Source organism: Tetrao urogallus (genome assembly GCF_951394365.1).
Source record: "Tetrao urogallus genome assembly, chromosome: 7".
NCBI lineage: Eukaryota > Metazoa > Chordata > Aves > Galliformes > Phasianidae > Tetrao > Tetrao urogallus.
The window spans coordinates 36,737,302-36,752,174 of record NC_136820.1 but is presented as its reverse complement, the minus strand read 5'-3'; the positions used below and the strand labels follow the sequence as shown (position 1 = coordinate 36,752,174).

General features: G+C 40.5%; 1 protein-coding gene across 1 annotated transcript; it reads right to left on the bottom strand.

Moving 5' to 3' along the window:
- Nucleotides 1-332: 332 nt before the first annotated feature.
- On the bottom strand, nucleotides 333-14,677 carry MTPAP (mitochondrial poly(A) polymerase; the record flags this gene model as incomplete). The annotated part of the gene is made up of 9 exons (XM_079538243.1): nucleotides 333-671; nucleotides 2,446-2,519; nucleotides 2,613-2,705; nucleotides 4,121-4,347; nucleotides 6,788-6,999; nucleotides 11,209-11,433; nucleotides 11,742-11,975; nucleotides 12,494-12,666; nucleotides 14,548-14,677. The coding sequence occupies 9 exons, from the start codon at nucleotides 14,675-14,677 to the stop codon at nucleotides 333-335; spliced, it is 1,707 nt and encodes a 568-aa protein (XP_079394369.1).
- Nucleotides 14,678-14,873: the final 196 nt, after the last annotated feature.

Here is a 14,873-nt window from a genome sequence, read left to right as displayed (position 1 = left end):
TAACTGAAACAATTCCCAGTGGCTTTTTCCCATGCTCCTCTTTTCGTTCGTTTTTTTTCTTTTTTGAAGAGTGACCAAAGTCTACTTCCAAAATGTACCTGTAAAATTTGCATTTTAATGCTCTTCATTCACAAAACACAAGGAAAAGTGAAGAGTAAAGGAGGAGATGATGTACAGAAAGTAGACCTGTAAAAAAAACATCACAATGACAATCAGAGGTCACCCAACTCTCCATTTCACCACAAAAGAAATATTAAAAGCAATATTCTTCAAACTGTGCCACATTCAATTCCTAAAACAGAACAGCAGCTACTGTGTTTCTGTGCTGAAAGTCACTTTCCCATTGCTTTCTGTACGTTGTTTGCATCACTTAACTTTAAAGAGTCCAAGAGGCTTTTGATTGTTTCACTTCCCATTCCCTTTGTCCTACTCTTCATCGTGTTTGGATTGCTTTTTCCAAATGGTATCAGTACAGCTGCCAGTCCCCAGGGTTCCTTATTGATCGTCTGCTGAGTTTTATCTTCCTTCTGTAAAATCCAGGCACTTTCTCTGGCCACAGCTACAAATTTCTCCAGCTGTGGCTGATTAACATTCTTGCTGATATTAAGGTCTTGTTCAAAAGGATTCCAGATATAAAGAGGAGACGACTCAGGTTTATTTACTTCCTTTCCCTGCAGATAGTGTGAAGAAAAAGTTGCACATATGCATCATACGCTGAGCAAGGAACAAATCACTCAAGTGACTACATTGAGAGTTTTCTGACTCAGAAGACCACTTTCTGGGGAAAAAAATAGGCATCATTAATCAAGTTAATTTTCCTGCCAATCTGAGTGCATGACTCCTGTTCTCTAAATCCTCTTTGTGGTTGCTTTCCTTGCCACACTGAACTTAGATTTCCTTCAAGGCAAAGAATGTACTACAACAACTCACCCTGTCTTTTTGGCTGTTCTCCCATTTGCTTTTCCACAAACCTCAAACTCCACTTGCTGCAATCTACTCCTATCTCTGTGTATGGGCAGCATGAGTATCAAGTTAACGTGCACAGCCTAGTCTGATAAATGACTTCATGAGCTTCACCTGTTCAAATCATTTCTCTTACAGTGCTCACTAAGAGCTGGTACAATAAAGCAAGATTACTGCCCTGGCTGAAATTCTCCCCAGTTTAGTTTGTCATTTAAGTACAGAGCTATTTAGACCACGGTCCACTTTTATGCAGTTAGTATGGTAAAATACAAGTTATTGTCAACTATGTAGTTTGCTAGTTATACACACTTCCATCACACTGCTTATCAGCACTCCTCAGGTGACTTGCTCTGCATTACAGCATCTCTACAAGCCTTCCACTGCATGCCCTAGCAGGAACCTAGCAGCTAATGCTAGTCCAGAAGTGTTCACATGCACGCTGCATACCCTTGCTCCAGGGCTAGGACAGAAGCTAGTTAAACAGAAGAACATCCACAACGCAGACATTTCCCTTGTCCAGTTCAGGATCAGCACAAGGAGGTTTGTTATGGTGTTGTTTTGGTTTTTTTATTTTTTATTTTATTTTTTATTTTTTATTTTTTATTTTCTAACTTGCCTTTTGAGGCGTAGTGGCAAACAACAGTTATCCAGCTTACTTAGTTTCCAGATTGATCTATATCAGAAAAACAAACAACTTTTATGCCAGAAACTGTTAGTGCTAAAGTAGGAAATGAAACACAACCAGGAGTGACCACACAGCAACAAAGCAATGAAACCCCTCAGTCTGCAAGAAGCCCAGCAGGAACAGGTATTAGTAGTTATTGCATTTGCATATATGTCTCTATTATGCTTTCATATACATACACACACAGAAATCCCCAAAGAGCACGACTTAATTATATAAAGAAAACAAGATTACAGTGCAGACCTCTTGGTAAGCATACAGTCATGTTATCTGTCATGCTCACTGAGTTGTAACTAGGCTAACTGAAGGTTGATGGTAACTGCAGCAAGAAACAGAAGTGTAAAAAGCAAGTTTCAAAACTCAGTTTAAATTTTAATGTGGACACTGTTTGGATTTGTACTCACAGCTTGAAATGCAAAGTTTTTAAGTGTGCTATGTTTGTCACTGACTTTTGCTATGACAAATATTGTGACATTTTAAAAGTTCCTGCTTTTTAAAACAGTCACTTTTTATATAGGGTGGTCACAAAAGAATCATAAAGACTTAGCATCATAGTTTCTGCTTTCCAACATATACAAGTACTGACACAGCACTGTTAAGAATGTTACCATAAGCAATCAGGGTTTGAGGAGAAAGCTCTTCCCTCAAGCAGAGGACTCAGTTTCTGGAAACAACCAATTTGAATGCACACTGCATACATACTTAAAAATGAAAGCAGTCGTTTAACACAGGCAGTTTCTCAAACTGAAGACAGTAGAAGCTTAATTGATAATGATGAGAAATTAAAATTCATTTACCTTTCGAAGATTTATGGAATTCTTTCTGAAGTCGAAGTTTCCAAAGTATTGAAAAAAGTCACACAGCAACTCATCTGAGGGAGAGAAAGCGAACCAGCATTAAGCATTACGGAGATGTTTATTTTCAGCACGCTCAGAAAAAGCAAAGGTAATGAAGATTTACCTACCAAGCGTTTCCGTGTTTTTTGTAGGCTTAACCTTGCTGAAGTCGCTCACAAATGAGCAATCATACCCTCCAATTACATGTTTGTCTTTTTCATCTGAAACAAAAAGTGCAAGCGTATTTTGAACAGATAAAAAGTAAAATGCCATTGTGCATAACAAAATTCAGATATAAGACACGACTGATTTCAATGAAAATATCGTATTAAGTAATGCAAATTACAAATTCATAACAAACTTTAAGGCTAAGATTCAAATTAAATGGTTAAAGATTTAAAAAGAAAAACAAATCTTTGGACAAACTAAGGGAAATTGTATTTTCAAAAACCTACAGGAATAAGGTGTATGACATCTATATATCTCTGAAGTTGAAGCAACAAACATGGTATCTCTGCATACACAGCTTTATAATACACTAAGCCAGTAAAGTTTTCCGAGGTTAATAACTACACAAAGGCATCAACAGCTACACTCAGGCGTCCATCCTCTTTTTCAGAAAAGCTATTAGGAATGTCTTGTAAAAATTTCATAAATAGCTGTTTTGTTATTCTGCGTATACAAGTGCTTCATTTTCGAGAGTCTGTTGGTTAACTGCTAATGGAAACATTCAAATGATTTTAAAGCAACAGAAGGCAGATCATCTTCTCAAAGCTTCCAAGGAAGCCCGTCAGTAAGCTGTGGAAAAAAGCAAGGAATCAAGAATTTGGGATGTCATTTTCCATGCTTTGTTCAATTAGCTGAAGATAACACGCTCTGAAATTGAAATATTACGACAGTCAGAACAACTTGCTTATTAAGGTAAAAAATTATTTGCAATTGCCCTGAATAGTCTCAAGGACATTACAAATAGTGTGGGAATACAAGTACATTTGGTGTCTTTAAAACAAAACACAGAATTGTAGAATCACAGAATCACTCAGGTTGGAAAAGAGCTTCAAGATCACCAAGTCCAACCACAACTTACCCGTACTACCCTAACTCTAACAACCCACCACTAAATCATGTCCCTCAGCACCACATCCAAACAGTTTTTAAACACATCCATGGATGGTGACCCAACCACCTCCTTGGGGAGCCTATTCCAGTGCTTAACAACCCTTTCTGTAAAGAAGTTTTCCTGATCTCCAACCTAAACTTCCCCTGGCACATATAACAATCTGCACAAAATCCTTAAAACCTGCAGAGACATTTGAAATCTTACGAGTCTGCTGCAAAATGAACAACAAAAAGAAACAGCGTGAGAGCACTGGGAACATAAATGATTTTAAGTTGTCCAAGGCACTGTGAGCAGAATTAAGCACTGTACTGAAAACTGATGTGGTTTGCATTTTAGGATAAATTACTTTTACAAAAAGTACATATGAAACTTACACGTTCCCTCAAACATCAGGCACAGGCAATACATATTGCTACTTGAGAGCACAGAGGAATGGCTTGGGTTTATTCCTAACCTTACAAAGTTACAATAATTGTGAGAAATGCCTCCAGCTCTTTCACAAACAGTTGCTCTTACCTGCCAGCTCTTTAAGTTGATCTAGTGTTGGAATGATAGGTGGCGATCTCTTTTGCAGAAAAAACATGATCATCATGGTTAAAGAGAAGTTTGTAATCCAGGTACCAGGCACACTGTTTGTAAGCCCATGAACACGGGCCCAGCATCGTAAACTGAACACCAGAGCTCTCACACGGGGATCTAAACAGCCATAAATATACAGGAGTTCTGAACACCTTATAGCAATGCTGAGGAAGAAAAAAGAATTGTAAGACGTAAATAATTATGCAATTATTATGATGATGCCAGCGCTGGCTGTTCAGCACAAATTATCAGTTGTAAGGGAAGAGAGCATCAATATAAAAACAAAGAAACAAACAAAAATCCACACATAACTTTTATTCATGGAAAACAAACAAACAAAACAGATGAAAGTGTCTGAAATTGTCCAGGATAATGTATCTGAAAACTGCCAATAATAAAAAGGATACAGTTAAAGGTAAACAATAATACTGCACTTGTGCTGTTTCCTGTTTCCTTGTTCCACAGGATAGTGGAAAAGAAAAAAGATGTGTTTGGAGTTAGATCTATACACAGTCGAGGCCAAAACCACATAATTTAGCCATAATTGCCTTTGGACTGTACTAGAGAACATCCCTATCCTAACATAGAGGGGGAAAAAAATCAATACAAAAAATACAAAATAAACTTATCTTACAATCTCACTCTAAAGACTTAACAATTTATTGATTTTCCAACAACTAATGTTTGAAGTTGGATGTCATTCAGTTTGTGACAGCATAAAATGCACTTAATCTTGTTTGAAAACAATTTTGAAGTATTTAAAACGTTATTGGTGTGACTGGAAGAAATTTGAAGTTGTTCAGCAAATTCTTCAAACAAACACAAGCAGACACTGCAGCTGAAAGCAGCAGCTTTGCTCCCAGGTGCTCACTCTTATTTCTGTGTTACCACATCCATTGTGCTGACAGTTGTTCATAATAACTATCCAAATCCAGGTCCTGCTGCAAAACAACTAACCTGGAAGGACAGAAGTTTTCAGATGGATCAGCTCTGTTTCATCAAATGGTTGTACAAACTTTCTTATAGTGTACAAATGGGAGGACAATATAGAGCAGATAATAAATGGAAGGAGGATGTGAGAGCAAGACTTACATTGCAAAGCTAGTTTAAAGTGCTTGCTGAACTACCCTGCTCTTACTTCCAGTCTTGCACTCAATTCCTCTAAAAATTCACCAAGGCATTTGGGGATGGCTGCTGCATCAAAGCCTTCTAATACCTGCACTTCTAAAGTTTCAATTGTGAGGTTCTCCTTGTGTCCACAAAGATTTCTTATTTCTCCAGGTAACAATACTAACACAGTCCCACAAAACCATCTTTTGCAGAGAATTAAAAAGAAAAAAAAAAAAATCTGCCAAGAAACCTATGCTGACTCTCACTGTGGCCAAACATTAAAAAAAAATGTTAATGTTGTGACAATACTGAGCAAATCATAGAATCATAGAATCACCAAGGTTGGAAAAGACCTAAAAGCTCATCCAGTCCAACCGTTCACCTATTCCCAATAGCTCCCACTAAACCATGTCCCTCAACACAACATCCAGCCTTTCCTTGAACACCCCCAGGCTCGGTGACTCCACCACCTCCCTGGGCAGTCCATTCCAGTGCCTGACCACCCTTTCTGAAAAGTAGTACTTCCTGATGTCCAGCCTGAATCTCCCCTGCCGTAGCTTGAAGCCATTCCCTCTGGTCCTAATATATATATCACATTTAAATATCACAGAACTCCTGTATATTCTGAAACAGAATGTGGGGTAATTCAGAAAATTCAGTCTGACTGACCTGACTGCATCTGATGTGTGCAAATGACAAAATCTGTAGTAGAAGGTGAGTTGAAAAGAATTTTGAAAGACAATCACTTGTGTTTTACCATCCCCTAACAAACGAAAATGGGGACGTACTTGTTTTTAACTCTGTGATGCGTACATCACAGAATTAAAAACAGATGGATACTGGATTCAGGTGGTTATTTCTTAATAAAGTAAGTGACTGCAAAACAAATAAATCAAATGCTTGACTATCAGCCACTGATTACCTAAAAACATGGGAGCAAGCTGAAAAGGAAAAAAGATGCAGAGAACAATTTGTGAGATGCCTGCTCCCTCTACTGGGTGCTGCTGTGAATGGTACAAATGACAGTAAAACTTTAGGCTGCTTTCTAATGCACAACGTTAATGCAGTATTCCAAATCTTTTGCCAGTAAAAAGGATGCAGAACCCAAAATAACTTGAAATCCAATGACTGCAAATCAGCTGATAATTACAATTATCATGATATATGGCTGCTTAATTTGGAAAGCAATCCAAACAAGGCTTTGCATATACATGTACATGAAGAGATGACTGAAGAACCATGTCTGCTTTCAGTTCCTTACAAGACAACCTTATTGGGAAGGCAGTTTTTCAGTTTTTGCTAGCAATTACTTACTACACTGGAGAAACCGATATTTAACACACTGGGGAACAAAATTCTAATAGGCAAAAATATCCCTTTCAGACCCAGCATTCATATTTGATAAAAAACACGGAACTGAGTTGGCTGAAAACTTCTCATGACAAGTTTCCAGAACTTAGTATTCACCCTGAACCATTTAAAACCAGGTCTTACCTGTTGCTCACTGACAGGTCGCACTGGAATCCTGTTGGTTGATGGGAGAATTTCACCAGGGGGCAGCGAGCGTTGAGTATCTTCTGTACATTTGAATACCCAGGACCAAAATTGTCAAGACAGTCACCAATTATAGAAAGAATCTTCTGAGTTGCCAATCTTTCCGATGGCAATCTTTTCATCTGATACTCCATTTCAAAGGGACCTTTTTTCTAACGAAAGATTTTGAAAAGTAAACTGTTAGTTCTGGAACTAAAGAGAAATTTAAGAATACTTCTGCAAGATTACAAGAGTTTGTAGAGTAGCAGTGTAGTACAGTGGATTTTCCAAAGCAGTCTGCAGAACTTGTAAAAAGTTAAACCATACTGCTTTTTCTTGTACAATTCTTTTCTCAGTGATTCAATTTTTCCCACGCTGATAGTGAGTAACTTACTGTGAAGTTGGCTATTCTGATGAGGGTGCAATGCCACTACATTACCTAAAACAATTCATGTGGAATTCTCAAGATGGCACATATGTTGACTGAAGAAGGTATTACAAGGCAGGAGGGACAAAACACAACCAAACTGTAACTTGCCAACTTCAAACCACCAGTAATTCTATTTCATAACCTCAAAGTACAGTGTACCAGTTAGTACAAGTATAAAGGAAAATGCCTTTTTATTTAAAAATAAAATAAAAAAATCAGCACACGAGTTGCTTGCTGCTTCAAGATGAAGGTTAGTTTCCTTAAGATTTAAAGTAATCACACCAGAGCAGCTGCCTTCTGACATCAGACGTAAATTTCCCTGTGGATCTTTGAATTTTGAATTGTCACGTGCAGTTTACATCCCAGTAAAACAACCTACAAAATCTGTTCTCTTTATACTCTCCCAGTTTTTAAGCCTCAGCTAATTTTGCTTGCTGACCTGATGCTTGATAGTGGCTTATCCTCCCCTCTGAAGCATACGATGAATAGAACATGAATTCACACAATACAAAGAGCATTACATGGTGACTTAATTAGTCCTCCAGGAGACAAGTAAAGGTGGTCACTTGTTGTCACCATGCCAGTGCAAAGAATGCAGACCGGCAAAACAGTTCAGAAAGCACAGACCTTGCAACCCTTCCTACAGTTACACCTCAGGAACTGAAATTTATGTCCCCGTGATAACAACGAAGGTAACCTTTCCTTGCTGCCAACAGAGCTAGCATATGTGTGAGCGTATCAGAAGAGTGGTCCCTAACCCCACTGGGCTGTGCAGCTTCATGCTACAGCAGTGCTGGCTCAAAGCAGCCTGCAACTATGAACTCTGAGAGAGGTAACAGGAGAAAAAATATAGAGGGACTTGGCTGACACATAGGCATCCTGGGCAGCAGCTCGATATCTTAGAAGCTGGATGGACTTTTTCATGATGAAACAGACGCTCTTAGTTGGCAGAACTTACAGATGGAGTTTTGGTTCCTCTTGTGGGAGAACGAAGTACTGACACCACTTGTGATTCTCCATCAGTTCCTACCACGCCACTCAAAACAGGTTTGAACAAACTACTACTTTGGGGGTAAATTCATTACCCTTGGTAGCTTAAATATTATTCTCAAACACCTGTTGTTACTCTAAACTTATCACAGAACTCTGCTTTAAGTCATTCACTGATCTGCCAAACCACCAGAAGTTGGAAACAAATGCTGTGCTGATAATCTGATCTTGGGAAGGGAACTAATTACTGAAGTACTGATGATGTGGACTGAAACGTCTCTAGAAAGGCTAAATACTGGGAGAGCAACCATGAACTAGTTGTCCTTGTGATCTGAGGCATCTAAGAACGTGTAAAGAAATGCTAATTACAAAAAAAACTAAGGGAATTTCTATTGTCTAGGAAATCTGTCATTAGAATGACATCGTTCATTATGTCAATCAAAAGAAAATCTCCTTGTTCTATACCTTGATTTCAAAACTATTTTAGAAGCTGATCTCAAGCACAGCGATGTTAAAGTGAGAATTTCTGTTCCACTGATCTTACAAAATAGGAATGCAGTGACACGAATCATTCAATTTAAGCTGAACTTATTAATCGTTCTCTAATACTCCATGATATCGAGGCATGACATCACTTCAAAATTCAAAACATAAAAAACAACAAAAGAGAAAAAATATTTAAAAATGGGCAGCGGTGATTACACTTGCCTCCCTTCTTGATTTGCAAATGTTTTTCAAAACCACAAACAAAAAGTTGACCTCTCAGGATAAATGACATCAACAGCCAAATGTTCTTTTTCATGGTGTTAATACAGGAATCATAGACTCACAAGGTTGGAAACGACCTACAAGATCATCCAGTCCAACCGCCTCCTCATCACCACTGCCACCACCAGCACTAAACCACATCACGCAGCACGTCATCCAGACGCCTCTTGAACACTGCCAGGGACGGCGACTCCACCACCTCCCTGGGCAGCCATTCCAGTGCCTGACCACTCTGAGAGAAAAAGTTCTTCCTTATGTCTAATCTAAACCTCCTCTGATACAACTTGCGGCCATTACCCCGTGTCCTGCTCATTGCCTGGGAGAAGAGGCCAAATCCCTCTTCACCACAACTTCCCTTCAGGAGGTTGTACAGTGCAGTGAGGTCTCCCCTGAGCCTCCTCTTCTCCAGACTGAACAATCCCAGCTCCCTCAGCCGCTCTTCATCAGCCCTGTGCTCCAGACCCTCACCAGTTTAAAAAGATTTTTTTAAAAACAAAACAAAACAAAACAGTTAGGACTTCTGCAGAACAGTGACCAATTCGATGATCTCTCTTCCAGCTTTCACACATTAAGTCATACATTTTAGGTATACTCATTTTTCTCAGAACTGGGATTAATGCCCTGCTGAAGTACATGTGCTCAGAGAAATCATATGCTTACCAATCCAACACAGTTTCTAATACCAGTCTGACTGAACAACAGATATATGCATATAAAAAGGATTAAAACAAATGTTAAACTGTGGGAAAGATGTTTTCACACCTAAGATTCATCATGACCCACTGCCTTTCTTCCTTAGGCCTGTTTTGTAATTCTGAATTCATCTTCTTCATTGCGAGACTGCCTTCAGAGTACAAGTTTTCTTTTGAAAGTATGACATGAAAGAAGGATTTTACTGCTGCAGAGCATCAATACCAAATTCAGCTAGTTACAATATGTGCTTTGAAAACAGGCATTTTATACTTGGATTTTTTTCCCCAAAACTCAAGAGGCAACTAAATGTAAAGGGTTCTTGGATTTTAACCCTTCCAACAAACTCTCAGTGATCCTGTCTTTCTGCTGACATGTCTTTCATTATAATCAATCACTGCAATAAAAATGAAAACTCTGAATTGAAGGCATATTTCTTTAAAAATCAAAAACAGGGCAAAACAGAAGTAGCACAGAAAAGCTGAGCAAATCAGCTTTCAAAGTGTCCCAATTCTCACCTCCTTTCGTATTTCCTTCTCCAATTCAAAAGGAATTGCCTACATGCACCAGGACTAAGATACAACCCATTCTAAATAACCTTTACAATCTGAAGCTGCCTGAATCCCAATACAGGGATACACAGCAGAGATTTCCACATCCTCGCATGGGTGAAGACACAGTTAAGATAAAATTTAATACGTGTGCTGAAGAAAGCAATGCTGTTCCCTGAGTATTGCTTATTGGCAGTCTTGTGTAACCATCCAACTTCTCAAGATACAGATGGAAATTCTGCATTTGGTAAGCAAATTCAAGTGAACATATTTCAATTTCAAGCCTCTACACTTGCTTAGTAAGCATCACTTGTCTTGGTGCTTACTGCAGTGTTATCAATGAGATAATCAAATAATTACAAAGTACATTATGGAAAGTGCGACAACTAAGGACGTCCGCATTATTATTTGGCTCAGCTCCTGTTTCACTCCTAGGTCCTACTCCCAGCACACCCTCAGGTTCCTTCCATTAGTAACCCAAACCAATTCCCTTCTCAGTGAAACCATATGATGCTAACACTATAAATTGTTTCCGGACAGACACTGCAAACGTGAACAGCGCTAACTGCAATTATCCACCAACATTACCCCAGCAGGTCCCAACACCTCCACACACCCTTGTAGGTAATGTTTCTGTAGCACTGTTACAGTAACTTTTTAATCTGAGGAAAAACAATCTGACAGCACTCTCAAAATGCACACGCACACACATGCATAAGATTATTATGTATCAGGATAGAGAGGACCCTAACAATCACAGCCCAGTATTGGTCAAGTCCAGCAGCTCCAGAAAAGAAAAAAGCAGCAGGACTGGAAGGTCTGGTATTGCTGAATTAGCTTTGGAGGATGAAGGTTTTCTTCAGCCTGACAGTACACACAAAGTCTGCACAACCAGCAAATTATTTTCTTCTTATTACAAAGAATGAGGACTGGAGCCGCCAGCATCATCTTACCATTTTTGTAGGATGCTTCTGTATATCACGGAAGTCCAGAAACATGTCCACATCACACCCCAATTTGCCAAAGGTGTTCACTGAAGAGCCAAATGGCTTTACAGTGCTGTCTGGAAAATACGCGCGTGCAAAATCCCGAACCAGAGAACAGGCCAGGTATCGGAGCTTGATGTTTTCTTCTGTAAGTTGATACTCATCCAGCAGAGTGTACATTTGACTGCTTACCTATTTAAGAAAATAAACATTGCTAAAGCATAGTGACCCATCTTCTGCCTACCGATATATATTTTCATCCACTTACTATCACTGCACTTAAACAATTTTAGATTCAAACAAGTTTATTTCCTATAGACAAAATTACTGTAAGCATCAGTCTTTTTTTTCTATTTGTTTCAATGCATGACAGCCATTGCCACAATTCTAACAGGGGTTATTTTTTTAACAGAAAAAAAAATGCTTTAAAAGCTTCACACGACCACTTACAAATGTTACATGGACAAGGTTTGTTTTCATTTGAGAGAACTTATACTTACACTGTCTGCATGACAAAGCTTTGGAATAAGCTCATTCACTGGAATGTGAGACTGAGGAGAGAGGTTGACTGGCCTTTCTTCAGCAGCTTGACTACCGGGGTTTTTCAGTGTGAAAGTAAAAAGTCTGGATTTATATGGGACAACATGATGCTCAGCAGCCCTTGGAATTCCAGTAACAGCCTGTAGTGAGGCTACACTGCTCTTCTCTGAAAATTCTATTAAAGCATGAATACCCTAAAATATTAAAAATGGAAACAATGTTAGATAAATGCATATGAGCATTGAACTGATTGCACTCACGTTATTCAGATCTGCCTGGGAATACTATGGCATATTAGTAAGAGTCCTGAAGCTGAATGGTGGCTTCTGCATGTTAATAATTTTAAGATAATTTTATACAAAACGTCAAAAAAATTTAAGCTATGTTATTCTTGATAGTAAGCACTAAATCTACCTTCAAAAAGAAGCATAACAAAGGGTTAGCTCTATTTTTCAGACAATCAGCAGTGCAACATTAAAATTTCAAACATTTGGCACAAAATCTTTGGCGAGATTCACTTAAAAACAGGCATTGCTTAGGAATTTAAACACACAAATTCGTTGTGCAACATCTTGTAAACAATAATAAAGACAAAAACTAGTTGAATATATTTTGTTTAATATGCATAACTTAGATGTATGAAGGCTTGACCAAATGATTGTGTTTCTTTTCATCCAAGTTTAGATTCTAGTTTGTATTGTCAGATACTTACACGATTTTCAAAAAAGAAGTAATTGTCAATGTTTCCATGACTGGATAAATACTGCAGTAATTTTTTTTCATTAAGTTTTGATGGGCACTTAATTAACACACTCCGATCTGCCTGTTCCAATCGTTCTGTTTGAACCTCAGTGAACGTCTTCTTCCTGCTACTGAGTTCAGCATCTGTAAGAAGAAACAACCATCAAGTTTTCCTTCTACACAAATATATAAAACTGATTTTTGTTCTCTGCTCTGGGTTTGCTCTTGCACTCTGGGAGGATCACAGCAAAACAGAATACTCCAGAGAGAAAGAAATACATTCAGAAGTGTATTTCTCTCACAAATGTATACATTTTCTAAGAATAAAGAATAGAAAATGTAGGATGGAAACAATATTGACCTTCCTCGATACCACAGGACATCTGATGATATGAGGAATCTTTGGTCTCTGCTTTGCTACTCACCATTAGAAACTCAGCACGTGAGTCCAGCATCAGCACCAGACAGAGCTACACTGTTAGCAAGCTGCTCTAAAAAGATAATGCCTCTTTGCCACCACAAAAACAGCACTTTCACCTTTGGAACAATTCTACACTTGGTTATTTTTACAACTCATCATCTTCCTTTACAGCAAACTCCTACACAAAATTTTCTTTCTGTACTGTATTTTCATCAACTCACTTCAAATAACCCGCAGATCAGTCACACCTTGCCACACTACTGGCAATCTATACTGCTACTGACAGTCAACAAAATCAGCATGGAAATAAGATATGCTGGAATATCCAGAAATACAGAAAACACATCCCAAACCTGAATTATAATTGCAAACCTGCACAACTCAAATAATCAAATGACCACACCATGTTACATGTCGAAGGCTTCCTGTTCACACTACCATTCATAATTCAAGATTGGGAAGACAGAGAGCATGCAGCTATTTCCCTGTAGCTACCACTTGCTACAAAGATTCAATAGGCTGCTTTCTTTCTGACTTTGCGGATTGAAGAAAATCTTCTAACCAAACCTGTTAGCATCTATACTTATGTAAAAAAAAAAAAAAAAAAAAAAAAAAATTCTACAGTTTCTTTCTGCCTTTTACACAAGCTTGTAAACACAAAGCAGCTGTTTCCACAGCTTAGCTGTACATAGCACCGCTCATCAAAATAATGAAGAGGCACAAGTCACTGAGTATCAACAGTAGACAGTCCTCAGATGAATGTGTTCATTTAAAATGCTTGAGATGCAGTCCTCATTGCTTTCTTTCTTCCTCTGTACAATGTTTCAGGTTTGTGTCATAGCCTTGCAGTCACCAAACAGGTGCTCACCTGCACTGCTACTGGTCCCCAGCGGTGCTCAATGCACCCTAATGCTGCCCTCTGTGATGCCAACATACCTGTTCACATAGCACGGAGCAAAGCAAACCAGGTGAGACAAACGACCTAACGCACACACCAAAACAAGAGGATTAACTGAAATCTGGACGTGCTCCTTCACCCAACTTGCTGCATGTTTGTTAATCCAGGGACAGAAACAGCACAGAATTGTGTTTTTTTCTGTGTGACTGTCATACTACAGCCCAGCCTTCCCCGCTACAGAACTACAGAATGCCTCTCAGGCTCAGAAACACGAGCATACACGTGGCCGCCTAAGGCCTTTCCAGCTCTGACACAGGCGCACGGGCACAGGCTGGCTGCAGGGACCGAGCTGCACACCACGGCTACGGCACACCGCTCAGCCCTCTCTGCTCCGTGACTCGTCCTGAAGGCGCAGCTAAACCCCTGGGTTGCTCAGCGGGACGGCCATCTCCGCTTAACCCACCTCCGGCCTCCACGCACGCAGTATGCCCAGGCCGGGCGGCGGGCCCCGCTCTCCCGGCTGCACTCCGAGCCGGGAGATCACACGCCGACCCCGCCGCCCTCGGCCGGTCTCAGCCGGGACGCCGCGACCAGCGGACGCCCCGCGGCCTCTCCCGGAGCGTCACCGCCCGTCCGCCCGCCCCCCAAGAGGACACACGACAGCCCGAGGCGAGCGGGGAGCGCGGCGCGGCCCGCACCGCCTCACCTGCCTCCTCGGCGCCGCCCGCCCGCTGCAGCGCGGGCCCCGAGGAGCCGAGGCGTGCGGCCGCCGGGCCGGGGGGCAGCAAGCGGCCCCGCAGCAGGCACAGAGCTCGCCCTCCCGCGCGCTGCGCCATCGCCCGGCCGTTCCGTGCCGGCTGCCGGCATCGCGCACGCGCGCACAGCGCCCGGCCTACGGCGGCCGGCGGGGCTCAACCCGGCGCCTCCGCGCGTCTCTCGGCAGGAGTCGTGTCGGCCTGGGGGGAGGGAAACGTGGGCGGAAAAGTGGGCCTGGAGAGCCTGCGTAGCTTTCATCTGAGCGATTAATTAAAA